At 43.1% G+C, this 26,545-nt stretch overlaps 1 protein-coding gene and 1 long non-coding RNA gene across 3 annotated transcripts in view; one reads left to right on the top strand and one right to left on the bottom strand.

Annotated features, from left to right (window-relative positions):
• Positions 1 to 26,545, top strand: part of LOC307220607 — a 511,018-nt gene that overhangs the window by 378,801 nt on the left and 105,672 nt on the right. The gene's annotated exons all lie outside the window — the stretch shown is intronic.
• Positions 1,078 to 26,545, bottom strand: part of TRAPPC9 (trafficking protein particle complex subunit 9) — a 279,059-nt gene continuing 253,591 nt past the window's right edge. For both annotated transcript variants that reach the window (XM_079984184.1, XM_079984185.1), the window contains exons 22-23: positions 7,690 to 7,913; positions 1,078 to 3,146 (exon numbers count right to left, since the gene is read on the bottom strand). In XM_079984184.1, the coding sequence (XP_079840310.1) occupies positions 2,967 to 3,146; positions 7,690 to 7,913 (404 nt within the window). In that variant the 3' untranslated portion in view covers positions 1,078 to 2,966. The remainder of the gene's footprint in view (positions 3,147 to 7,689; positions 7,914 to 26,545) is intronic.

The following is a 26,545-nucleotide window of genomic DNA, read 5'->3' on the forward strand; positions in this document are numbered from 1 at the left end:
GCCTGGCTGAAGACCAGCTTCCATACCACTTTCCCATTAGGTGCCCTCTTGATGGCCAGAATACCACCCTGGTTCCTCTGACTCTTTTGTGCTGCTCTCATTCATCTTCCCCAGGAAACTCTGCGCCCATGGATCAGATCTGTCTCTCTTCCATTCTGCTGCCCTTAACAACCACCAGTGGATATTCATTCATTCATCTGACCTCATGGTAAGATCTCCAACCCAGAAAAAGGGTCCTGCACAAATTTGCACGCATGCCTTCCGAAGTTTCATGCTCACGCCTTTCATATTGCTCCTGCATTGCCGAGGTCTTTATTCTTTCATCCCATATACCTGCTCTCTCAACCTTAAAGGTAAAGGGACCCCTGACCATTAGGTCCAGTCGTGACCGACTCTGGGGTTGCAGTGCTCATCTCGCTTTATTGGCCGAGGGAGCCGATGTACAGCTTCTGGGTCATGTGGCCAGCATGACTAAGCCGCTTCTGGCGAACCAGCGCAGTGCACGGAAATGCTGTTTACCTTCCCGCCGGAGCGGTACCTATTTATCTACTTGCACTCTGACGTGCTTTCGAACTGCTAGGTTGGCAGGAGCAGGGACCGGGCAACGGGAGCTCACCCCATTGTGGGGATTCAAACTGCCAACCTTCTGATCGGCAAGTCCTAGGCTCTGTGGTTTAACCCACAGCGCCACCCCCATCCCTCTAACCTTAAGCTTAGCCAAATCTGTGTGCAGCCATGTTTGCTTGCATTCTTACCACATATCCCAGGGCTTCTCTCCCCCTCCTCCTCCTCCTTTGTTTTTAGACTATAAGCTCCTTAAAGCAGGAAACATTTCCTATAAAGACATGGTGGTGATTGTCGCTTTTAAAAAAAACCTATTGGTCCATATGCATCTACTGTTTTCTTTATCATTTAACAAGCCCAATTTCGCTAGATAAAATAGAGTGAAATTGAATTCCAGACCGAGGGGTAATTTGATACTGTTCTGTTAAGGCACAAGGTGATAACAGCAGCCGAGGTGTCACATAATTACAAGCAGTAAAACTACAGTGGAAAATCATACAGTGGAGGGAGGCAGATGGACAAATATTTATTTGGCAAGTTCAACTTAACATACGATTTGAGTTTCACCAGCATATATCAGCATATACACACAACGGACCAAATTCTGCTCTCAGTTTGTAACAGTTTTAAAACCAAAGAATAAACTGGGGTTAACAGTTGATTTACAGGTGAAAGTTGGCCCATTACAGATTTGGAGGGGGGAAATCTGCCTACGCTTCCAGAAAAGGAGAAAGACCTGTAAAACAGTCTGCATTTAAACTCTATTGCAAGTGCAATTGTGGAATCTAATATGTTAATGGCTCAGAGATTAAGCACAGCTGGGGTTACACCAGCTTCCTTCGGAATACAGATCTGTGAAATAACGCAATAGGAAATGTACTTCTGGCCAGAAACTTAACAATCTTCAGCGTTGCAAAGTTACCCTTTCTCACTCGGGAGCATGCAAGCAGGCAAACTGAGAGAGTGCCAAAGCAGATAATCCATTAAAGTTAACAAGGGGGAGGTTAGATCCTACATTTCTGTAATGGAACAGACTTCAAAAGTCACCTTGCACAGAGTGGCATCTATTAGGAAGCAGATGTTGCCAGAGAGCAGCAGCGGAATGGACTGCAATCTGGAGAGAATGCATACACCCGCAGTTCAGAGCCGACACGTGCTGTTTCACAGGTATTATGGAAGAGTTCAGAAACGGAAGAGCAAAGATGATACAGAAATATTAGGCCATTTGTAAATGTTATTGGGCGCAATCAGGATAAGTGATCAGGATTAGTAGACGAGAGAGCACAATATTTTCTGGCCATCCAAGGCAAGGAGTAGGAGAAAGCCTGCCATTACACATCTGGCAACACAATGAAGAAAGCACAAAGTCACTTCTCTGGCTATTGGGTTAATGCTTCCTAGAAGGATAGACAGCCATCCTGAAATGAAGGGCAGTGCAGGGATTTTCAGCAGGCGATGTCTCTAGTTTCCCACTAGTCAGGCAGCCTCTAAACAAAAGTGCACTGTCCTAATTTCTTGCCCCAGGAGTCCAGAGCACTGTGAGTTGATGCCAGATCAAAAGCTACATCGCATGAAAATGCGCACTTAGGGAACAAGGTGGTGTGAGGAGAAAGAGACTCTTCATGCAAATACCTGTGTCACTTGCTTAGAAGCAATTCCTCTACCAAAAAAAGAGATATCCTTGCGATGCTGCCATTTAACATATGTGATTAACACCATTTTGAATTAATTCAGATCCCAATGTGCATATGACGAAGCCAACAGGAATTTACTTTCTGCTTTCTAATAACCAGCACACTCTGCGGTTGAAATATGAAGCACTTTTTTATGAAGCATTTTCTGCGGTTGGTGTGGGTTTCATATTGCAAATGTGATCCTGCTGATTAGACCAAAGTTTGCAGGTCAAAGGAGTTTGCATTACAAGCCTGCATTTCCGGTATATTTGAAAGTTTCTATAATATTGCTGAAAATTCAAGGAAGCGGCTTTAGGAATTCTGCCCATATTGCAAGAATGTATTGGATGCCCCCTATCTAGACAAGCATTAATATTCTAGCCGTTAGTCCATTTTAAGTCTGCATCTTAAAAACTGATTGCTAAAGCCCAATGCTGCATTTCAGCAACAATGTAAGATCTTTGGGGGAAAGAGAAAGGAATGCTATTCTGTAAGAATCATACACAAATAAGGAAAAATTGTGTTCCCTAGTATACTCATTCACTTCTTCTCAAATCAGCAGAACGAGATTCCAGTAACTACCAGCTAATTGTGGGAAGTATCTGAATGCATTTCACGGGGAGGGAGAGAAATGAAAACATCAGACTGGAAAGCAACAAACTAAGGTCAAGTGGAGGCAACGCCCAGCCTTCCTGAGCATGGCGACTAATGCAGTTTTATATGGTACATTTACATCTTAGTTTGGATCACGGGCTGCGCAGCACGGATGTGAACGCTGGGCAGGCAAAACCACGAGAGGGGAAGCTCCCTGCTGGAGTTGTCTTCGTGGAACTGGATGTTCAAGTAGAAATCGCCCGTGTACAGAAAGAGTAGGGCTCCAATACACACCGAATTTTCTGTTGGCTTAACCTGCAAGAGATGGGAGGGAGGGAGTTATTTTAGTATTTTTGTATGCTGCAGATCAATAGTTAGAATCATAGGATTGTAGAGTTGGAAGGGACCCTCAGGGTAATCAAGTAAATCATACATGAGAGAAGTCATCTGATTTCTGCTTAAAAACCTGAGTGCCTGTCATTAGGAAGTGAAATGGGGTCACCTAAAGGCAGAAAATTCTACTTTCTTGGTGGGGACTCCTTATGTATTAATAACATATAAGATGGTGAATTAAAGGAAACCAATCATTTTGAAAAACCCCTAAATGGCCTATGAAACTCCAGGTTTCCAAAATGTCAAGGTGTTTTTTCTTTTGTGAGTGGGGGTGGGAGATGACAAAACTGGAGGTGGGGTGAGAAACAAGAGGGAACTGGCCTGCTCAATCAGCCTGCATTTGGGAGGAGAAGAGGGTTGACCGGGTGTTCGTGTGTGTGAACTTTGCTGCAGTTTATGGGGATGTATCCTGGAGTGAATAAAGATTCACCACAAAACTTTGTCATGGGTCCTATTTCTTCTTCCAAAATTCAGATGGACCACTGAAACCAAGCTCTGGTGTCCCTCTATTATTATAGATCCGATTGAAACTACAAGTCTGGAGAATATCAATGATAAAAATGGGGACGCTTTGAAAGATGAGTTGCCGGTTGTTACAGACGAGATGAAAGCCGTGAAGAATTGCACTGGCTTGCTTGCTTTTAAATTGGCAAGCGTCCGGTCTGGTGTAACATATTACTTGGGGGGGGGGGGATATTGGCACAAAGTGAAAGGGTTATTACTAAAGTAGCTGGATTTAGGCAGCCCAGAGAATGCCAAAGGGAACATCAATCAAGGTAAAAGTGGGGGTTTGCGGGGGGGGGAGAACTGGGCTCTTTCATAGCTTTGATTCTGGAACAAAGAGCAGCAGTAGGCAGACAAGTGATTAAGCCATGAAGGCCCAAATTATTTTGTCAGGGTCACCCAGATATAGAACTTGAAGAATCCAGATAGTAGAAACCGGAGAGCTATGCATCCTCTGCCTTTGGTGGCTGTTTTAGATATAGTTTAAGCAACCACCTGAGACAAAATCAGCTTAGCTTTTGGTCTAGCAATATTCCGTAAAGAGGTTTGGTTTGGATTTCCCTGACTGCTCTCTAAGGGCCTTTCATTTATTACATCACACAGACCCAGGTTTGCTAATGAAAGCACACTCAACAAGAATAACTAAGGAGATAGTACAAGAATACTTGGCTAGTTTAGATGTATTTAAGTCTCCAGGGCCAGATGAACTGCATCCAAGAGTATTAAAAGAACTGGCAGATGTGATCTCAGAACCACTGGCAGTCATCTTTGAGAATTCCTGGAGAACAGGCGAAGTCCCAGCAGACTGGAGGAGGGCAAATGTTGTCCCTATTTTCAAAAAGGGGAAAAGAGAGGACCCAAATAATTACCGCCCAGTCAGTCTGACATCAATACCAGGGAAGATTCTGGAGCAGATCATTAAGCAAACAGTCTGTGAGCACCTAGAAAGGAATACTGTGATCACCAATAGTCAGCATGGATTTCGGAAAAATAAATCATGTCAGACTAACCTGATCTCGTTTTTTGACAGAATTACAAGCCTGGTAGATGAAGGGAATGCAGTGGATGTAGCCTACCTTGATTTCAGCAAGGCATTTGACAAGGTGCCCCATGATATTCTTGTAAAGAAGCTGGTAAAATGTGGACTTGACTATGCTACCACTCAGTAGATTTGTAACTGGCTGACTGACCGAACCCAAAGGGTGCTCATCAATGGTTCCTCTTCATCCTGGAGAAGAGTGACTAGTGGGGTGCCACAGGGTTCTGTCTTGGGCCCGGTCTTATTCAACATCTTTATCAACGACTTGGATGATGGACTCAAGGGCATCCTGATCAAATTTGCAGATGACACCAAACTGGGAGGGGTGGCTAACACCCCAGAGGACAGGATCACACTTCAAAACAACCTTGACAGATTAGAGAACTGGGCCAAAACAAACAAGATGAATTTTAACAGGGAGAAATGTAAAGTATTGCACTTGGGCAAAAAAAATGAGAGGCACAAATACAAGATGGGTGACACCTGGCTTGAGAGCAGTACATGTCAAAAGGATCTAGGAGTCTTGGTTGACCACAAACTTGACATGAGCCAACAGTGTGACGCGGCAGCTAAAAAAGCCAATGCAATTCTGGGCTGCATCAATAGGAGCATAGCATCTAGATCAAGGGAAGTAATAGTGCCACTGTATTCTGCTCTGGTCAGACCTCACCTGGAGTACTGTATCCAGTTCTGGGCACCACAGTTCAAGAAGGACACTGACAAACTGGAACGTGTCCAGAGGAGGGCAACCAAAATGGTCAAAGGCCTGGAAACGATGCCTTATGAGGAACGGCTAAGGGAGCTGGGCATGTTTAGCCTGGAGAAGAGGAGGTTAAGGGGTGATATGATAGCCATGTTCAAATATATAAAAGGATGTCACATAGAGGAGGGAGAAAGGTTGTTTTCTGCTGCTCCAGAGAAGCGGACACGGAGCAATGGTTCCAAACTACAAGAAAAAAGATTCCACCTAAACATTAGGAAGAACTTCCTGACAGTAAGAGCTGTGTGGAATTTGCTGCCAAGGAGTGTGGTGGAGTCTCCTTCTTTGGAGGTCTTTGAGCAGAGGCTTGACAACCATATGTCAGGAGTGCTCTGATGGTGTTTCCTGCTTGGCAGGGGGTTGGACTCGATGGCCCTTGTGGTCTCTTCCAACTCTATGATTCTATGATTCTATGATTCTATGATTCTAAGAAGCACAGCCAATTTCGGCTTCCTAATGAGTGTGTGTGCATGAGATACATCTTTTCAAATACAAGGTTAACTTCACTCGCAGTTCAGATTTGCATTTCTAATGTGAAAAGAGCACTTAAGTGCACAGTGGAGATGGTTTCACAGAGATGAAATGTGTGACTCTGCTCCAATTCATCTTTTCTTCACCTCCTTTCAGAGGGTTAGTTTCCAGTTTCCAGCAGTGGCTGCCATAACAATATAACAAGAGCCACTACATTCACCCAGTCAATGTGCAGGCAGCTGAAATCACCCATTAATGCAACATTCTCTCCTTCAGTTACTGCCTTGATGTCTTTCTTCATCTCTAGGGTTTGGAATGAGAGCAGCATCCATCACAATTCTGTGCATGTGTATATTCCTCTGCTCTGTCTATATTATAGAGCTCATATCCAAGGATAACCATATTTCCCTGGTTCTCACTGTTCCACTAGTCTTCTTAGAAGTTTTATGTTCTCTTTTAGCACCAAGCACTCAAATTCCTCTATTACAGGTTGGAGGCTTATGGAATTAGCAGGTAAACACCAGAACACTGTGTTCCTTTCTCTTTGTGGAGCAATTTTTCTTATGGCACTCTGGCCCCTTCAAACAGTTCTCACTTGTTCTCACTTGGCTCATTGCCAAATTCTACTGTATCTCCAACTTGGAGAACCTCAAACATTTACTTAATGGTGGAGGCACCCCAAAGGGAATGATCCCTGCTTCCTCAAGGCTTTCTTCAAGAAATCAGCTGAAAAGCTGCTCTGCAATTATGATGGTGGCGGTGGTGATGTTGCTAGCACTCCAATTCAATTACAATTCATGTCAGAGCGGAAAATTGAACTTGGCAAACTTGGCTTAACTTGTACAGTTCAAACCACTCATCAAAGTGCACAAACATTTCCTTCCACAAGTGTAACTGGATGAGACTGGATAGCTCAGTCGGTAGAGCACAAGACTCTTAATCCCAGGTTTGTGGGTTCGGGACTCACGTTGGTTGGAAGACTGCTGCATTGAAGGGGTTGGACTAGATTAACCCAAGGCCCCTTCCAATTCTACGATTCTATGATTCAGCAGGGGACCATGCATAAAAAAGTAAATTCTAAACTGAAAGGTAGAATGCTATAGGATTTTCTTAAGTTTAGATTTTGAAAAGATGGCTGATATAGGTACAGTGGTACCTCGGGTTACAGACGCTTCAGGTTACAGACACTTCAGGTTACAGACTCTGCTAACCCATAAATAGTACCTCGGGTTTAGAACTTTGCTTCAAGATGGGCCTGGACAGGGGCCTATGCTGTACAGTGGTACCTCAGGTTAAGTACTTAATTCGTTCCGGAGGTCCATACTTAACCTGAAACCGTTCTTAACCTGAAGCACCACTTTAGCTAATGGGGCCTCCTGCTGCCGCCGCGCTGCTGCACGATTTCTGTTCTCATCCTGAAGCAAAGTACTTAACCTGAGGCAATATTTCTGTAACCTGAAGCGTATGTAACCTGAATGAGGTGTATGTAACCTGAGGTACCACTGTATCTGTTTTAGCATAAGCTCTGGGATAACCTCTAGGAAGCAGATATATCCAGCACTGAAGTCTACTTCTTGATCTATGAATGCAATGGATGAGGTATGCCAAGATACCTTTCACAGAAAACTCGTGTTTATCTTTTCAACATTCTAACGCGGAACCAGACAGCATATGGTCATTTATGGATTTACCGTATCGATATATAGGGTGTTGGATCCAACGAAAGTGATGCCATCTTGGAGGTCGTAGTTGTGGACGCCATTTTGGTAATCTTGGTAGGGGATCACCGTGAGCGAGAAGGGGCCTACGCTGCGCTTGCTCCAGTTGGTCAGCTTCACTTCCAGCTTCACCGTGTCCCCAACTGTGCAATCTGCTACAACATCGCAGTCACAGAGCTTTCCCTCCACCGACACATCTGTGAAGCAAAGACGCAAAATGACAAACTCAATAAGTTGTGCTTCAGGAACTTATCGGTCTCACTGCACCAAAATAAACCAACTAAAATTGGAAAGTTCACACGCCGGAACCACATCTACCCAGCAATGTATAAAACATTTTTCTATACTGTGTAAACACTGACCTTTATCATCCTTTATCATGACTTTCAACACCTTGTGATTATGTTTGGGAAAAGACGCATGATGACTAATGAGTTTTGAATTGTTGGTTCTAGAACTAACACACTGGACATTTGGGCAATGCCAAGAATAAACCACCAGGTTTTCAGGGTGACTTTTAGGAGCAGAGTATGTGAAGCCAAATTTGCAATGTAACACATATATTCACCAGTACCCACTAAGCAAAAGAAAACAGCTTTCTAAATGCTACTATACTAAGAAAAGCTTGCCTAGGTTTTTTTTCCCCCAGCACACACTCAATCTGTTTTCCATTTTTTTACTCTGCAATATGAGTGGGAAGATGGAAACATGCTTCTAAGGTACTGGAATATCTTTTATCGCTACCCTACTCACTAGCAGCTGTCTTCGCGAAGTCACACACATCTCTGGAAAAGAGACTGAAAGTGACGTTTCTCCCACTTTGCACATGGTTCACGTTCAGGAGAGGAGTCACATAGATATCACACAGAATCATAGAGTTGGAAGGGGCCCTGAGAAAAATCCAGCCCACCCCTTGCCAGGCAAGTATGTGCAACTGTCTCTTACGGGGATTGAACCTGTGACCTTGGGGTTATCAGCACCACACCAACTGAGCTATCCAGCTAGTACCTGTATTCAGCATCTCAAAAATAAAGTATTTTTTAATAAATAAATAAAATATAATATAAAAACCCAGCTACCATCCCATCCTATATCTCTGTGCACTCTCTCCAAATGTCACAAAGCTGCGTTTCTACATACTTTTGAAATGTTTCCTCTTGTGAAATGTATCACAGTGCCAAATGAGAAGTAATATAGCAGATCTGTGACCAGGACCTTGTGGACTTCCCATGGGCATTTGGTTATTCACTGTGGGAACAGAATGTTGGACTAGGTGGACAACAAGGCTTTTTTATGTTCTTGCTAGTGCCAAACAACTGAAAATGGCATTCAGAATCGACAATGGACTGTTGATTTTAGAATGAATGGATTTTAGAATGTTGTGTTACTTTTATTGTTGTTAGTCGCTCTGAGACCGGCTTTGGCTGGGGAGGGCAGGATATAAATAAATTAATATTAATATTAATATTAATATTAATATTATTAAACCATTATTGAAAGCTAACCAGTCAGGTGGCCCATACAACCTGCACTCCAACAATGATGAACGAAACATAACTTTCCCATTTCTTCTGTTGGTACCCAACATCACAACACATGCAACTGTTCTAAGCATCCTTCCTCCATAGCCAATTAAACTATAAAGGTCACAAGACAGTAACCTCTAATCAAACCAATTTATTTCATATTCTTCACAGCCAATTAGACTGATTGATTTAGGGCGTGTATGTGCAGAGGCACTAATTATTTCCTGAACTCAGCCGCAGTACTAGCCACCTATAAAAGTGTAAAGGCAGTGGTTCCTGTCAAATGATCAAAGTATGTTTGCACAAGCCTATGCGGGTAGCAGAACATTACGGTAAGGCAACATCAAAAGTATTTCAAAGTTTCATTCTTCCCTTGACACAGAAAAAAACCCATTGCACCACATGGACCTGTTTTCATATTTTTCAGCAGCAAATGGAAGAGAGAGCTTCGTGCACAGAGTCCAGTTGGTGTCGTTGCTACTTGCTAACACAGATGGCATATAAAAGCTGAAATTACTCTTGGTGTTGCTTTGGGAGTAAATCACTGTTGGCTCTAACACGCAGAAGCTCTACATCTTTGGTACAGCAGCCAAATGGTGAGTGCTATATTCATCTTGCTCGGATTCAGATATGTTTAAAAAAATGACCGTTAGCATTTCAGAAAACGAGAAGAAAGTGAAGTTGAGCATCACTGCAGAAAGTCAAATCAGAAGGGGAGGAACACAACAGATATGACTGCCTTTCACAGGAGGAAGAGTTGTGTGCAGCAGAGCACCATCAATGGACTGAACTGCACTGTCAAAAGAGCGAACCAGCAGTAAATCGCACTGTTCAAAGTTAGTGTTAACCCTTTATTAGCAAAAAGACGATCTTCACAAACTTGGCTGAGTGTCAAGGCTAATGAACACAGCAGCTCATCCCTGGTAGGTCTGGCCCCCTGAATCAGTTGCCAAGAGACTTTCTAAGTCCCTTCCCTTCCTCTCCAGGGCTTTTCCCAAGCAATTGTAGACTATGCCTGCGTGCAGCCAAGCTCTCTTCTGCCCTTTTCATGCCTCTGCTGGTTCTGGGAGAGAAGTGGCAGAGGGGAGCTTGTCATAGCAGGAGGGGAAGACACCAATGACTCTTCACCAGCTTGACTCATCTGTGCTTCTTGGCCTCCCTCATCCCACTCTCTTGCTTTAGCTTCAGCCTCTGATTCTGGACTTCTCTCTACCATAGACACTCCCTGCTCACTAAGCCCTGTTACCTCTTCAGCTGCCAACACCTCTTCTTTCCTGTCTTCTCCCTCTGCCCAATTATCATTGTGCCACCACCACTCTCTGGGCTCGGAGTCTTCTTCTCTTGGTGGCAGGGGCTGAGGAAGGGGGGGTGCGGGGGGGGAGAACCGCCCCGGGTGTCTTTGCTGAGCGGGTGACATTTGGCGTGCTGCCTGCCCGTGACTCCCAAGCCTACCCAGAGCCATTGGAGGAAGGGGGCAGCTGCTCTGCTTTGCCAGCAGCATTCCCCCCTTCCCCCTTTGTTTTGACAGTGGGGGAAGGCTTGGGAGTCATGGACGGCGCACCGGAGGCTCGCTCCGCCCCTGTGGGCTGCTCGCTCTGCCCCTGGCTGCAGGGCGTGCGCGCTGTTCCATGCACCCGAGCGGCTATCCCACATCTGGGAGGGAACCCTCTGTGCCCCTCGGGAGCACACCCCCCCCACTTGGAAGCGCGCCCACCCTGGGCAGCGCAGGCATATGCTCCACCACTGCTTGGCGGTTCCTCGGCTGGTTCTCCCCACTATTCCTCTGCGTCCAACCAGTCCATGACCTGCACAATGTGTTTATTCTCTGGCCTTCAACCTGAATCCGTGGAGAAAGATTGTGTCTGCCTTCATGTTTCACACCACGCACAATCATTTCTCAGATCAGGCCACCTCTACACACTGAATGACTTGTTGTTGTTGTTTAGTCGTTTAGTCATGTCCGATTCTTCGTGACCCCATGGACCAGAGCATGCCAGGCACTCCTGTCTTCCACTGCCTCCCACAGTTTGGTCAAATTCATGCTGGTAGCCTCGAGAACACTATCCAACCATCTCGTCCTCTGTCGCCCCCTTCTCCTTGCACCCTCAATCTTTCCCAACATCAGGGTCTTTTCCAGGGAGTCCTCTCTTCTCATAAGGTGGCCAAAGTATTGGAGCCTCAGCTTCACGATCTGTCCTTCCAGTGAGCACTCAAGGCTGATTTCCTTAAGAATGGATGCGTGTGATCTTCTTGCAGTCCATGGGACTCTCAAGAGTCTCCTCCAGCACCAGAATTCAAAGGCATCCATTCTTTGGCGATCAGCCTTCTTAATAGTCCAGCTCTCACTTCCATACATCACTACTGGGAAAACAATGGCTTTAACTATATGGACCTTTGTTGGCAAGGTGATGTCTCTGCTTTTTAAGATGCTGTCTAATGACTATACTGAATGACTATAAACACTTAAATGGGCCCAAGAACTGCTGAAGGCAGAAACAGCATTTCACTGAGGCCAGGCCTGTCAATGGCTCTTTGCCATGATAGCTGAATGGGACCTCCAGGTTCAGAGATAGTATGGCAACCTTTGAAAACCAGATGCTGAGGAGGGTTGTTGTTTTCATGCTCTCCTGAGGGGCTTCCAGAAGCTTCTAGTTCATGGGTAGGCAAACTAAGACCCGGGAGCCGGAGCCGGCCCAATCGCCTTCTAAATCCGGCCAGCGGATGGTCTGGGAATCAGCATGTTTTTACATGAGTAGAATGTGTCCCTTTATTCAAAATGCGCCTCTAGGTTATTTGTGGGGCATAGGAATTCATTCATTTTTTTTCCAAAATATAGTCCGGCCCCACACAAGGTCTGAGAGACAGTGGACTGGCCCCTTGCTGAGAAAGTTTGCTGACCCCTGAATCTAGTTGTTCATTGTTGGGAAGAGGATGTTGGGATACATAGGCCAGGGGTGGGAAAACCTTTCTGGGACCTCATGCTAGCAGCCTGCACACACTGTACACACCTACGTAATGCACACACAAATTCAAGACTCTCTCATCCTATGTACCAATTAGGTGTTCATGATACTGCAGCTGGACAGAGGGAGAGGGTTCAATCGCATTACATTTTTACCGTAATCTTGAACATATACAGGAGTAAGCCTTTAAATCTTACTAAGAATCCTGCCTACTGACAGCTATTTGCTCTCCTCTCCACTGAAATATAAAATCAAAACCGATACTCACAGCGCATTGTAGAACCCTGCTGGTGTTAAGTGCCAACTTCTAGTAATTATAGCGACAACATTATGCTGCTATTTCTAATACAACTTTATCATTAAGGAAGACCCCTTGCTTAAAAATAACAGCAAAGCAACAGGTATATCTAGGTGAGATGAATCACATGTATGGATAAAAAAAAGCTGTGAAATGTTTAAACAAGTGTTTCACTGCCATTATCGGCTCCTGTGTAGTGAGTTGTAAGAGCACACATTAAGATCTACAATGACACCAGCTGTGCTTGCCATTTTATTAGCTGCTAACTGGCACAGGTTAGAAAAGTGACCTCAATCTACCTACCTACCTACTTTCTTTCTTTCTTTCTTTCTTTCTTTCTTTCTTTCTTTCTTTCTTTCTTTCTTTCCTACCTAGCTACTTTCTTTCTTTCTTTCTTTCTTTCTTTCTTTCTTTCTTTCTTTCTTTCCCTCCTTCCCTCCCTCCCTCCCTCCCTTCCTTCCTTCCTTCCTTCCTTCCTTCCTTCCTCCCTCTTTGCTTACAATTCATCCTGAACTTGGAACAGAACATGGGGGAAATTCTTAGGGCCATGAGTAGAAATAAATTAGATGCTGGGTGACTACGTTTATGCCCAATTCAATTTTCCAAACATCTGGGGAAAGACTAAGGGTTAAGAAAAATACTGCCCCACTGCAAACTAATGCAGCGTACAAATCAAGCTGGGTTTTTTCCTTCCTGGATGTTTAGATTAGGCAAGTACCTTGTCTCTCCTTTGTGTATTCTTTGTGAAGTCGGAAGCAGTTCCTGGCAGTTCTAGTTTCAGCTTGACTAGTCATGTTTGATAGAAGTGCTCTGGGCGATGGGTCCCCCCACAAAAGAACCTTCCAAAGGCATTTTGAACACTGCTTATGCAATTTGTGCAAGAGATACCCCAAAGTATGCCCTATGCTCCTTGAGCCCCCCTGCATAAATCATTTCCCTCAATTTTTCCAAACAGGCGGCCACTTTTACTTGCACACATACACAAAAACTGTAATTTCATGACAGTCAAGTCTCCTAGTTACTGAACATGCACGTGCTTTTGCTTTAAATCTGCTGTATGTGTTTCACGTCAGTTTCATCATCCTTATAGCTAGAATTTAAGCTTTGAGAGAAAGACCAGTGTGTTTGCTAGAGATAAAAAGAGAAAAGATATAGACAAAACCATAACAAGAGCAGTCATATTAAGGTGGCAAAGGTTTCAAGTAGAGATATCTAAATACATTATGCTCAATTGCCAAAAGTGAGCTTTGGTCCACAAAACCGACTCTTTACAATCTTGGAATGCATGATCCAAGGGTATAAATACTTATGACACACACCTCTAAAGTTCAATGCCTTCACAGTCTGAGACAAGAGAAGATGAAGTCGGTGCACTTTATTTTTTTAAATGTTTTTATTCAAAACTATAAATCAAGGGAGAAACTGGTATGTGTGTGTGTTAAGTGTTGCACACAAAGCTACAATAATATTGTACTTTAGAAAAAACACCAATACTAATTTGTAGAACAGTCCAGAGCTTTTCATAATCCTTTCAAGCAGCCTAATTTCTGGCAAACTTCTCATGCATGAAAACAAATGTTTTTACATTTAATTAGTGCCATCTTGCTTCCTTTCAAAATTGAGCAAGCCGGCAAGCCAGCCCAAATGGTGTTCCAGCAAGAGTTAAGTACCAAATATCCTGTGGTAGCTGAGTGCATTTGTATGTCTTACTGACTGTATGCAGTGTTAGATTTATTATTGCATTTTTCTCCCATCTTTCCTCTGAGAGGAGTGAATGAAATTGCTGACCTTCTAACAAAAATAGATAACTAGTGCCTCAGATCAGCCTCCATACCTGAGGACTGGAAAGTAGCCAATGTAACACCATTTTTTTTTTTAAAAAAGGATCCAGGGTAGATCCTGAAAATAACAGGCCAGCTAGTTCAACTCAAGAAAACTGGTGGAAAGTATTGTTAAATATAAAATAACCAAGCATATGGAAGAACAAGCCTTGCTAAAGCAGCATGGATTCTGCAAACAAGTCCTGGCTCGTAAACCTTTTAGAGTTCTTTGAGAGTGTCGACAAGATATGGTTAGAGGTGATCCAGCTGACACAGTGTACTTGGACTTTTGAAAAACTTTTGACAAGGCACCTCACCATTCTGAGTAAGCTTAGCAGTCATGGAATAAGAAGAGAGGTCTTCTTGCGGATCACAAACTGGTTAAGTAGAAGGAAGCAGAAAGTAGGAATAAATGGACAGTTCTCCAACTGGAGGAATATAGAAAGTGGACCCCCCCCCCCAAAGACTGATATTCAGATCAGTGCTTTCTAACTTGTTCATAAAGTATCTAGAGTTAAGGGTAAGTGGTGACACAACAATCAACAGCATCCATACTCTGCCTATTGGAAGAGCTGGATGTCCCCCCTTTCACAAGCGGAAGAATACCATCAACTCTCAGGCATGTAGTAAAGCTCCAGGACAGGACAGAATCACAACAGAAGTGCTGGAAGTGCTCTTGCAGTGTTGGGAACAAAGATCCCTACCACAAGACACTGCTCAACAAATAGGATGCCCACCAAAGCTTCACAAGATGATTGTGTCCTTCCACAAGAACATGAATGGCATTGTCCAGTTATGACGGCTCATCCTCAGACGCCTTCCCTATAATGAATGGTGTGAAACCGGGCTGTGTTCTCACTCCAACTCTCTTTGGCATATTCCTGGTTCTCTCATAACACCCATATAACACCGGTCTTCAAAGACCTGCATTGGCTCCCAGTACGTTTCCTTTAACGTGTTGACCTTTAAAGCCCTAAACGGCCTCGGCCCAGTATACCTGAAGGAGCATCTGCACCCCCATCATTCTGCCCAGATGCTGAGGTCCAGCGCTGAGGGCCTTCTGGAGGTTCCCTCACTGCAAGAAGTGAGGTTACAGGGAATCAGGCAGAGGGCCTTCTTTGCAGTGGCGCCCACCCTGTGGAACGCCCTCCCATCAGATGTCAAAGAGATAAACAACTGCTTGACATTTAGAAGACATTTGAAGACAGCCCTGTTCAGGGAAGTTTCAGGGAAGTTTTAATGTATTTTTAATCTTTGTTGGAAGCCACCCAGAGTGGCTGGGGAAACCCAGCCAGATGGGCAGGGTACAAATAAATTATTATTATTATTATTATTATTATTATTATTATTATTATTATTATTATTACAGTGGTGCCCCGCAAGACGAATGCCTCGCTAAACGAAAAACCCGCAAGACGAAAGGGTTTTCCGATTTTTAGCGGCTTCACAAGACGAATTTCCCTATGGGCTTGCTTCGCAAAACGAAAGCCCATAGGGAAATCTCTGGGGACAGCCGGGAAGCGCAGCGCGCCTTCTCCTCTGTTCCCGGACCTGTCCTGAAGGCTTGCGGTGGGAGGTCCGGGAACAGAGGAGAAGGCGCGCAGTGCTTCTCCTCTGTTCCCGGGGCTTGCGGTGGGAGGAGGGTTTTTCCTCCCCACCGCCAACATTCAGAACAGCATTCTGAATGTTGGCGGTGGGGAGGAAAGCCCTCCTCCCACCGCAAGCCTTCAGGACAGGTCCGGGAACAGAGGAGAAGGCGTTGCGGTGGGAGGAAGTCTGTTCTGAAGGCTGGTGGTGGGAAGAAAAGCCCTTCTCCCCCGCCAGCCTTTAGAAGAGTTCCCCGCAGGGCTCTCCAAGCTGCGGATAGCAGCCTGCTGCCCCTATCCACAGTTTGGAGAGCCCTGCGGGGAAGTCCTGCAGAGCTCCCCAAGCTGCGAATGTCTGCCCCGCGCGAGGGGCGCTCTGCTTAAGAGCGCCCCTCGCGCGGGGCAGCAGTGGTGCCCCGCAAGACAAATGCGGGGAAGTCCTGCAGGGCTCCCCAAGCTGCGAATGTCTGCCCCGCAGCCTAGGCAGCCCTGCAGGAACTCTTCTGAAGGCTGGCGGCGGGAGAAGGGCTTTTCTTCCCACCGCCAGCCTTCAGAAGGCTGTTCTGAAGGCCGGCGGGGGGGGGAGAAGGACTTCTCCCCCCCCCACCAGCCTTCAGAAGAGGTCCGGGGACAGACTGTCCCCGGACCTGGTCTGAAGGCGGTCTCCCTAGGAACGCATTAATTGATTTTCAATGCATTCCTATGGGAAACCGTGCTTCGCAAGACGAAAAACTCGCAAGAAGAAAAAACTTGCGGAACGAATTAATTTCGTCTTGCGAGGCACCACTGTATTATTATTATTATTATTTGCATTTAGCTTGAATGAAGATGGTGTGTACTTTCGTTCAAGGAGTGAGTGGGGATTTGGCCCTAAATTTGTCAGACTATTGAAAAATATTTATGACATTACATCTACTACAATCAGGACAAATAATGCAGATTCACACAAAAATGTCAGCTTAGCCTCAGGACTAAACAGGTTTCCTTTCCCATTATCACTTTTATGATTTGCTTTAATTGTAGAACCCCTGGCAATGAGATTATGCCAAATTCTGACAGTAATGGGTGGAACTATTGTCTGGCTATAAACTGTAACAAGTATCCCACACACACCCCTCGAAAAAAGTTATAATGTGGAATGCAATTTAGTTAACGCACCCTTAACATAAGGACATGACTGCAGTCCTATAATTCCTTATTGACATTTAAAGTTTTTTTGGGTTTTTTAAAAAATGGATTTCTACTCTAACTTCAAGGCAAAATATATTGGGCTCTCGCCACGAGACAGAGTGACTCCACATTGCATATGCATGGATCCAAGGACAATTGTGGTTTACAATTTTCACGGAAAGGTCAGGCAGTACATTATGGTTAATAATCCCTCTCTCTCTCTCAAAGTGCCCTTTCACATATATTGAATTTATTTCATAAATTTATATGCCTCCCTTCAAATTAATGCAAACAAACAAGCTGGCTTTCCACGTAAAATAGGAGAACGCTCCAAGGGTTGTTCTTTTTTTTAGCCCTCCCTCCAGACAAATTCTATGGAAATTCATAGAATCATAGAAGAGTGGAGCTGGAAGGGACCCTATTATTATTATTACTATTATTATTATTAATATTAACAACAACAACAACAACAACAACAACAACAATAAAATGTATTTCAACAACAACAACAACAACAACAACAACAATAATAAAATGTATTTCAACAACAACAACAACAACAATAATAAAATGTATTTATATCCCGCCCTCCCCAGCCGAAGCCGGGCTCACGGCGGCTAACAACAATAAAATAGTACAAAATTCTAAAATCATTCATTATATATCAAAAATCCACGGCAGATGGCCATCCAACCTCTGCTTAAAAACCTCCAATTTCTATTAAGTATAGTTTCTGGTCTTGGTTCTGCATTGGGATTCCATGCTAGAGCGAGTCCATAGAGTTGGAAAATCCTATCTTATTAAGATTATCACTGTAAGTGTTCTCTGCCGCTATTAATTATGTGCTTGGTACAAAGAAAGAAAGGAAAAGTCTATTTCAAAAGCCTGGTTTTGCTGTTTTAACTTGTTCACTTGGATTCCATTAGCTTCCTTTCATTCATCAGTTCACATTTAATTCCCAAATCTATCCTTGGCAAAGTGTTGATCAGTGTTCGCTTTTGGAGCAATTCAATCTCTTGACTGTTGTAGAGGTTTGGATAACGTACAGCTTTCTTCAATTAAATCTTCGCACTGGGTGATGTTCACTGGAAAGAAAAATGCTTAGCTCCCTGGGCTTTGAGGGCTGGCTGGCTCAGGCACCATCACTGCAAAACCAAATGGAAGCTACATGTTTGCTTTAAGAAATGCCATTTTACACAGCTGGGTGCTTAAAGAACACCTGCTCCCTCATCAGCCTGCTTGCATACGAAGGTTGTGTCAAAGTGACAAAGTGAGACAAATGGAAACCATAGAGAGTCGCTTCCCATCTGTGGAAACTTGTTTCTGGAACTCTTACTCCAGCAAGTTTTGTGGGGAACCAACATCAATATTTTGTAGGCACTAGACCAGTGATGGGACGTGGGTGGCGCTGTGGGTTAAACTACGGAGCCTAGAACTTGCCGATCAGAAGGTCGGCGGTTCGAATCCCCGCGATGGGGTGAGCTCCCGTTGCTCGGTCCCTGCTCCTGCCAACCTAGCAGTTCAAAAGCACGTCAAAGTGCAAGTAGATAAATAGGTACCGCTCCGGTGGGAAGGTAAACGGCATTTCCATGCACTGCTCTGGTTCGCCAGAAGTGGCTTAGTCATGCTGGCCACATGACTCGGAATCTGTACACCAGCTCCCTTGGCCAATAAAGCCAGATGAGCGCCGCAACCCCAGAGTCAGTCACGACTGGACCTAATGGTCAGGGGGTCCCTTTACCTTTACTAGACCAGTGATGGCCAAACTTGGCCCTCCAGCTGTTTGGGGTCTACAACTCCCATCATCCCTGGCTAACAGGACCAGTGGTGAGGGATGATGGGAACTGTAGTCCCAAAACAGCTAGAGGGCCAAGTTTGGCCATCACTGCATTAGACAAAGACTTTTTTTTAATACTCTTGCTGCTCAAACCATTGTGTTATGATTCTAAATTGTGATGTAGTTTCTTTGTATGGTGCTTTTATTGTATAAATAGGTGGGATCCAATGAAGTAGTCCCGTTAGTACAAGGATTTCCATTTGCACAACAGGACTTCTCCTTTTCTCGTCCTTGAATGCCCCCTGCACCCTCCCCAAAGCTGCTCCTGAGAGTTGGTGAAACCGTCATAACAGATTCAGAGAGAGTACAGGAAGAGGAAATTATGTTGCAGAGTTGGAAGTCCTTGCAGTAATGGAACCAGCCTGCATAGCTCAGTTGGTTAGAGCATGGTGCTGATAACGTCAAGGTTGCAGATTTGATCCCCGTATGGAACAGCTGCATATTTCTGCATTGCTAGGGGTTGGACTAGATCACTGATGTCCAGCAGGTCGATCGTGATCAACTGGTCAATCCCTGAGTGTTCGATCGTTGGTTAAAGAAAGCATTTTGTTGAATGTCTTGGCTCCGCCCCCCCAGCATTTTATGAAGTACCCCCCTAAAAAAACTCCACAACTCTGCCCCCACAAAAAAAGCTCAGCAACAGACATCACCTTGCCAACAAAGGTCCGTATAATAGAAGCTATGGTTTTCCCAGTAGTGATGTATGGAAGTGAAAGCTGGACCATAAAGAAGGCTGATAGCCGAAGAATTGATGCTTTTGAATTCTGGTGCTGGAGGAGACTCTTGAGAGTCCCATGGACTGCAAGAAGATCAAACCTCTCCATTCTGAAGGAAATCAGCCCTGAGTGCTCACTGGAAGGACAGATCCTGAAGCTGAGACTCCAATACTTTGGCGATCTCATGAGAAGAGAAGACTCCCTGGAAAAGACCCTGATGTTGGGAAAGATGGAGGGCACAAGGAGAAGGGGACGACAGAGGATGAGATGGTTGGACAGTGTTCTCGAAGCTACCAGCATGAGTTTGACCAAACTGCGGGAGGCATTGGAAGACAGAAGTGCCTGGCGTGCTCTGGTCCATGGGGTCACGAAGAGTCGGACACGACTAAACGACTAAACAACAACAAAAGATTGCGGTCTCTAGGGAGTTGGACGTGCCTGGACTAGATGACCCTCAGGGTCCCTTCCAAGTCTACAATACTATGATTCTACTTTGTTGGATACTACCCACTGTATGGTATAGAACCTGGGCTGGTTTATGACTCCGGTAAACAACACTGCAATCTAACCCCACTCACTTGGGAGTAAACCAGTTATGGTTATAGAGAATTACCATTCTTCATTTAATAAACATGTATCCTGATGACCTTAGCAATGTATTTGGGGTTACTGGCATTACCCATATAGGGGGCTAGATGGAGAATTTTGATTTCTATTAATTAATGTGAATTGGCTTGATCTGCACCTTCTAGACTGACTGATCAGAATGCAATTATTCTTCATATTCTGCACCTTTGAATTTTGTAACTTGTTTCTTGGCTCAAAAACTGTATAAATTACACTTAGAAATACAATAAATTATGTCCACATTAGAGTTTGATGCCCTGTTGGACACAGTCTGCGACTTTCAATCACCTCCTTGCACTATTCAGAAATGTAGTGTTCTGCTTAAAAACCAGCTCAGTCTGCAAATTATTCAGGGATTTTTTATTTCCTCCCCAAACATTGTCTTTTAACCCATACCACAACAGTGAGATGCAATGATATGTGCCCCAGGCTATTAGAAAAGACTTTTGGAGCTAAAAACATCATGTCTTATAGCCATACCTGGGAAGCTGGCCTGTTATTTAAATAAAAGCGGTAAAAAACCTAAACACCCACGGACCTCCAAGGAATCCCAGATTCCTAAGGAAATGTCATACTTCCTTCCAAAGTACCATGAAATCATTAGCCTAGCAAAGAAAGAGCTCACATACAGAGATCAGACTTTCCTTCTGCCCCCTCAGTTTGGGAGCACAACACTCAGCATCCGTAAGATTATTCCTGGAATGATTTCCATCTCAAAACCATGTAACAAAAATCACGTCATCCACCAACCTTTCTAAGAGCCATGCATGAAGCGGGGATGTTGCTGCTGTCGTACTAAATCCGTATATTTTCCCATGCTGGTAGTTTCTAAGCTGTATGTGCTGCCCCAGGCTCCTTTGGGAGAAAGGCTGGGATATAAATTTAATGAAGATGATGAAGAAGAAGAAGAAGAAGAAGAAGAAGAAGAAGAAGAAGGGTAGTAGTAGTAGTAGTTTGGATTTGGTATCCCGCTTTATCACTACCCGAAGGAGTCTCAAAGTGGGTAACATTCTCCTTTCCCTTCCTCCCCCACAACAAACACTCTGTGAGGTGAGTGAGGCTGAGAGACTTCAGAGAAGTGTGACTAGCCCAAGGTCACCCAGCAGCTGCATGTGGAGGAGCAGAGACGCGAACCCGGTTCCCCAGATTACGAGACTACCGCTCTTAACCACTACACCACACAGGCTCTCATAAATAAATAAATAAATAAATAAATAAATAAATAAATAAATGACCAAATGATAAATGTTTTCAGGTGTCAAGAGTAATTTCTCTGTTGGTCTAATAAAATTAGACCGTGAGAACAGGGTGCTGGGCTGATGAGCCACTGGCCTGATAGAACAAGTGCTGCTTGTTGTTTAGTCGTTTAGTCGTGTCCGACTCTTCGTGACCCCATGGACCAGAGCACGCCAGGCACTCCTGTCTTCCACTGCCTCCCGCAGTTTGGTCAAACTCATGCTGGTAGCTTCAAGAACACTGTCCAACCATCTTGTCCTCTGTCGTCCCCTTCTCCTTGTGCCCTCAATCTTTCCCAACATCAGGGTCTTTTCCAGGGAGTCTTCTCTTCTCATGAGGTGGCCAAAGTCTTGGAGCCTTTATGGTCCAGCTCTCACTTCCCACAAGGGATGCTAATATTATTGAAACGAGGGATGCTGCATATATGACATGTTGTTACATACAGTTGTGTATGTTGACACGCTCATGTAGATGATACTTGCATTGCTGGCACATATACGAAAGGCCCACTGGGAACTGCAGATCTCCAGATATATACACGGTCATATCTTTAAGTGTGACCATGTAAGCGCTCTATTCCAACACCCATGCTGGTAAAATTTTACAGTGGAAGTGGCCCACGTAGAGAAGTTGATCACAGTTCACTGGTAAGGAAAAACAGATTCCATGATGCTACAGGTTAAAATCCCCAGGATTTTCAGTTAAAGAGATCAGGTAAAAAGTCTGGTAGAAACCTTTGCCTGAGAATTTGTCAATATGGATTATGAGTACCAGTGATTGCTTATAATTCCTGATCTCACGGATGTAAGGCAATAGATTTTATTAGGCCAACTTCTCTCGAAAGAGAACGCGTGATTTTGATTATCACACAACCATTCAGAATGTGAAGCAAAGGTTATTTTGGAGCTTAATACAGAAGAAGGATAAGACATTATAGGTCTTAATGAATCGCAAGCCTGCCGTAGAACATGGAACAGCTGCTGGTACAAGTTCAACTAGGAAATGAGACGCTAAGCCATTTCAAGGGATAGAAAAAGCAAAAAGGTAGGATATTAGTTTTTCCATTGTAGAAAGACGAGAGGAAGCCATGCCATATTTGACTAGCTCATGAGCCACTCTGACCCCGGCATAACAGCCTATTTTCAGGCACAACAAAAGATAACACATTACTCCCTGTTAATGGGCAGGTAGATGATTTACTGCATCTCAGTGGCTGTGTAAATACGAATGCTAAAACACCGAGCTTTCGGGCCTCACCAAAGCCAGCCATGATTTAAGCACAATGAGCTGGAATTAATTGGAAACATTTAAGGCTTTCTTCAGAGCCAAATTCTCTTTATCTCAGCATTTTACCAAAGATAGGACAGGCCATTTGGCTCTTTCATAATTCAGTTTTAGGAATCCTCACACAGTTTAAATGACACCCGCCTTTAACTAGGAGGTTATTTTAGGCTTTTCTAGTGTGTCAGTTATCCAAGGTAATAATAGCATAAATTATACGTGTCTGACTTGGGTATGAATGCAATTCCCTAACCTGATCAATTCTGTATTATTCTTGCATTATTACTGAGCAGGAAATATGTATATATGTATTTTCCAACCCTTGTGCATACTGGAAAACAAGCAGTGAGGAATGAAAAAAAGACATTTGAAGGGGGAAAGGGGCAACATAGCAAAAAAGAACCCCATAAAAAAACTACTGTAGGATGAACAGATTAAAAGGAAAAATATCACCATTTACACTGTCATTCCAAAAATGTAAGAACAAAGTCTACCTCTAAATAAATTTGTTTTCCCAACTATTATGTATTGTGTTCCTCTCATATGGAAGTTTAACAATTAAGATTTGCCAGGTTTTCATTAACCAATCAGTTATACTGTAGTAGGGGAGGTCCTTTATTTTTCTATTTTTGAGCAATACGCGGTTTTGCTGTTGTTAGCAATGTAGTAATCACCCGCAAATCAGTATTAATGACTTCAGAATGAAGTATCAAAAGGAGAGTTGTTTTAGGGTTTCTTGGAAGATCGTAGCCTGTACTTGTTTGTATACTATTCAATACTCTCAAGAAAGGAATTATTTTTACAACCCCAAAAGATGTTTATTAAATTCGTGTTGATTCCATTACACTTCCAACAATGCATGTTTTGGCCAAAAAACTTCCACATTTTGTACGGAATTAAGCACCAATAGAAAATTGTCTTAAGATCATTGTTTTCCAGGTTCTAGTCTGAGTGACCCTTGAACTGCAAAGTGACGTATTATCCACTTTGCACTTTAAAGGTCACTCATACCTAAATATTCTACATGAGGTAGTCACTCATACCTAAATATTCTACATGAGGAATTTGATATGCTACATTCCATATTGCTTTTTGTTCTGCAAAGCATCCATTTTAGCCTGGCCTCTTCTCTGAAACAACCTGACCAGAACTACAGTAAATCTTGTCTCTAACGGAAGAGACATGAGTAAGAAAACAGTCTTGGAGTCAACTGGCCTATATGGCAATAACATCTTCATCAAATAATGCACGATGAGTCATGTTTATAAATAAGCATTTTTTTTAGAAAGAGAAACTGAGCAATCAAAAGATTAGGAATCTGTGCAGCAGACAGCTGGTAAATACATCTGCACTTGTCATGATGAATTCAACTATCATGTGACAGCTCAGAGGCCTGAAACGATCTTCCTAGATCATATTGCTGCGTCACAACTATTACTAAAAAAAGGAGCTGAGGAATGATGCAGATACATGAGGAATCATGTAACTGAAAAGGGTCTTCGAATCTTCTCTTCCCCACCTCCGCTTGATGCAGGAAATTGAGCTAGACATCTACAGCAGAGAGAAGTCTAGTTTCTGAAGACCACGAGAGAGAGAGAATTCACCACCTCTCCAGGTAATTAGTTCCACTGTCAAAGAGCTCTTACCATTAGTTTTCTCCTAAGGTTCACTTGAAATGTGGACCCGAACCAATCAATGTCGAGAATAGACCAAACATGGGTCTCAAATGAATTAACCCCAAGAATCAGACAAATAGAAATCCAACCGAGAACAATTTCAGACCATAGCCCAATAGAATTTGAGTTACAAGGATATGAAGAAAGAACTTTTAGATGGAGAATGAATGATTACCTCCTGGATGATCAAAAAATTGTGGAAAAAGCACAGAAGAATTTGATGGATTATTTTGTAAACAATTCCAATAAAGGTATTAAAATGAGTACAGTTTGGGACGCCAGCAAAGCGGTTATGAGAGGATTTTTTATTCAACAAAATGCAATTAAGAATAAAAACAGAGAAAAAGGGAAGAAGGAAATTCTAAGACAATTAATGGACAATGAGCAGAAATTAGTTAAGAAGCCGAATAATGTGAAAGTCAAGCAGAATATAAAGGCCTTACAAGCTCAGTTTGCGATGATAATCAACAGAGAAGTGGAATGGAATATAAAAAAAATGAGACAAAGGAATTTCGAATCGGCTAATAAATCAGGAAAATTGCTGGCATGGCAGATCAAAAAGAGGAAGGAACAGAATACTATTAATAAAATCATCGTGGAGGGACAAGAGATAGACAACCCAAAAGGCATCAGAAAAGGATTTACGGATTTCTACAGACATCTGTATAAAAGAACAGAAAAGAATAACATGAGGAAGATAGAAAGATATTTGAAAGAAAAAAAGGTGCAGAAGATCCCGACAGAAAAAAAAGAAAGGCTGAATGCCCCAATAGAAATTAGTGAAATAAAAGAAGTTATAAAAGAACTTAAAAGAGGGAAGGCCCCGGGGCCAGATGGATTTACAGCACGTTATTACAAAGAAATGAAACACGTCATGTCAGTACCTTTGAAAGAAGTTATGGACAATATTCTTAAGAAGAAAGAAATCCCTGAAACATGGAAGGAAGCGTTTATTACTTTTATTCCAAAACAAGATTCGGATTTGACACAAGTTAAAAACTACAGGCCAATCTCATTGTTAAACACAGACTACAAAATCTTTGCGAGTATTTTGGCGAGGAGAATTAAAACAATATTACAAGAAGTTATTCATAAAGATCAAGCTGGTTTCTTGCCTGGCAGACAAATGAAAGATAATATAAGGAATATAATTAACATTTTGGAATATTTGACTGCCAGGAATGAGAAACAAGCAATGTTAATATTTGTGGACGCAGAAAAGGCCTTTGACAATATATCATGGGACTTTATGTTAAGAAATCTGGAATTTATGGAGGTGGGGAAGGAATTTTTTAATGGAATAAAAGCAATTTATACCGAACAAAGAGCTAAGTTAATAGTAAACAATGTGATTACGGAAGAAATAGGGATAAGCAAAGGTACGCGGCAGGGGTGTCCACTTTCGCCACTGTTATTCATCATGGTCCTAGAAGTCTTTCTAAATACTATAAGAGAAAATAAAGAAATAAAAGGGGTAGAATTAGGCCGGAATGAGTACAAGGTTAAAGCCTTTGCCGATGATCTGGTTTTAACGGTGGAAGAACCTCTAGAGAGCACTAAAAATATTCTGGAAGAGGTGGAGAGATTTGGTCAAGTAGCAGGTTTTAAACTAAATAAGAGAAAGACTAAAATAATTGCTAAGAATATGGACCAAGAAACGATAGAGACAATGCAACAGCAAATAGGAATAGAAATAGTGAAGAAGGTGAAATATCTTGGTATATGGTTAACCCCAAAGAACATTGATTTATATCAGAATAATTATATACCAGTGTGGAACGGAATAAAGAAAGATCTGGAGGTGTGGGGACGAATGAAACTATCGATGTGGGGAAGGATTTCAACGATAAAGATGAGCGTTCTGCCAAAATTATTGTTTTTGTTCCAAACAATTCCAGTAATCAGAGGGACGGCTATTTTTAAGGAATGGCAAAGATCAATTTCAAGGTATATTTGGCAGGGTAAGAAGCCTAGAATTCAATTTAAACTACTAACAGACGCGAAAGAAAGAGGAGGCTTCGCCCTGCCAGACCTGAAATTATATTATGAAGCAGCATGTCTCTGCTGGTTGAAGGAATGGATAAAATTAGACA

This window comes from Podarcis cretensis (assembly GCF_951804945.1).
Source record: "Podarcis cretensis genome assembly, chromosome: 7".
NCBI classification, from domain to species: domain Eukaryota; kingdom Metazoa; phylum Chordata; class Lepidosauria; order Squamata; family Lacertidae; genus Podarcis; species Podarcis cretensis.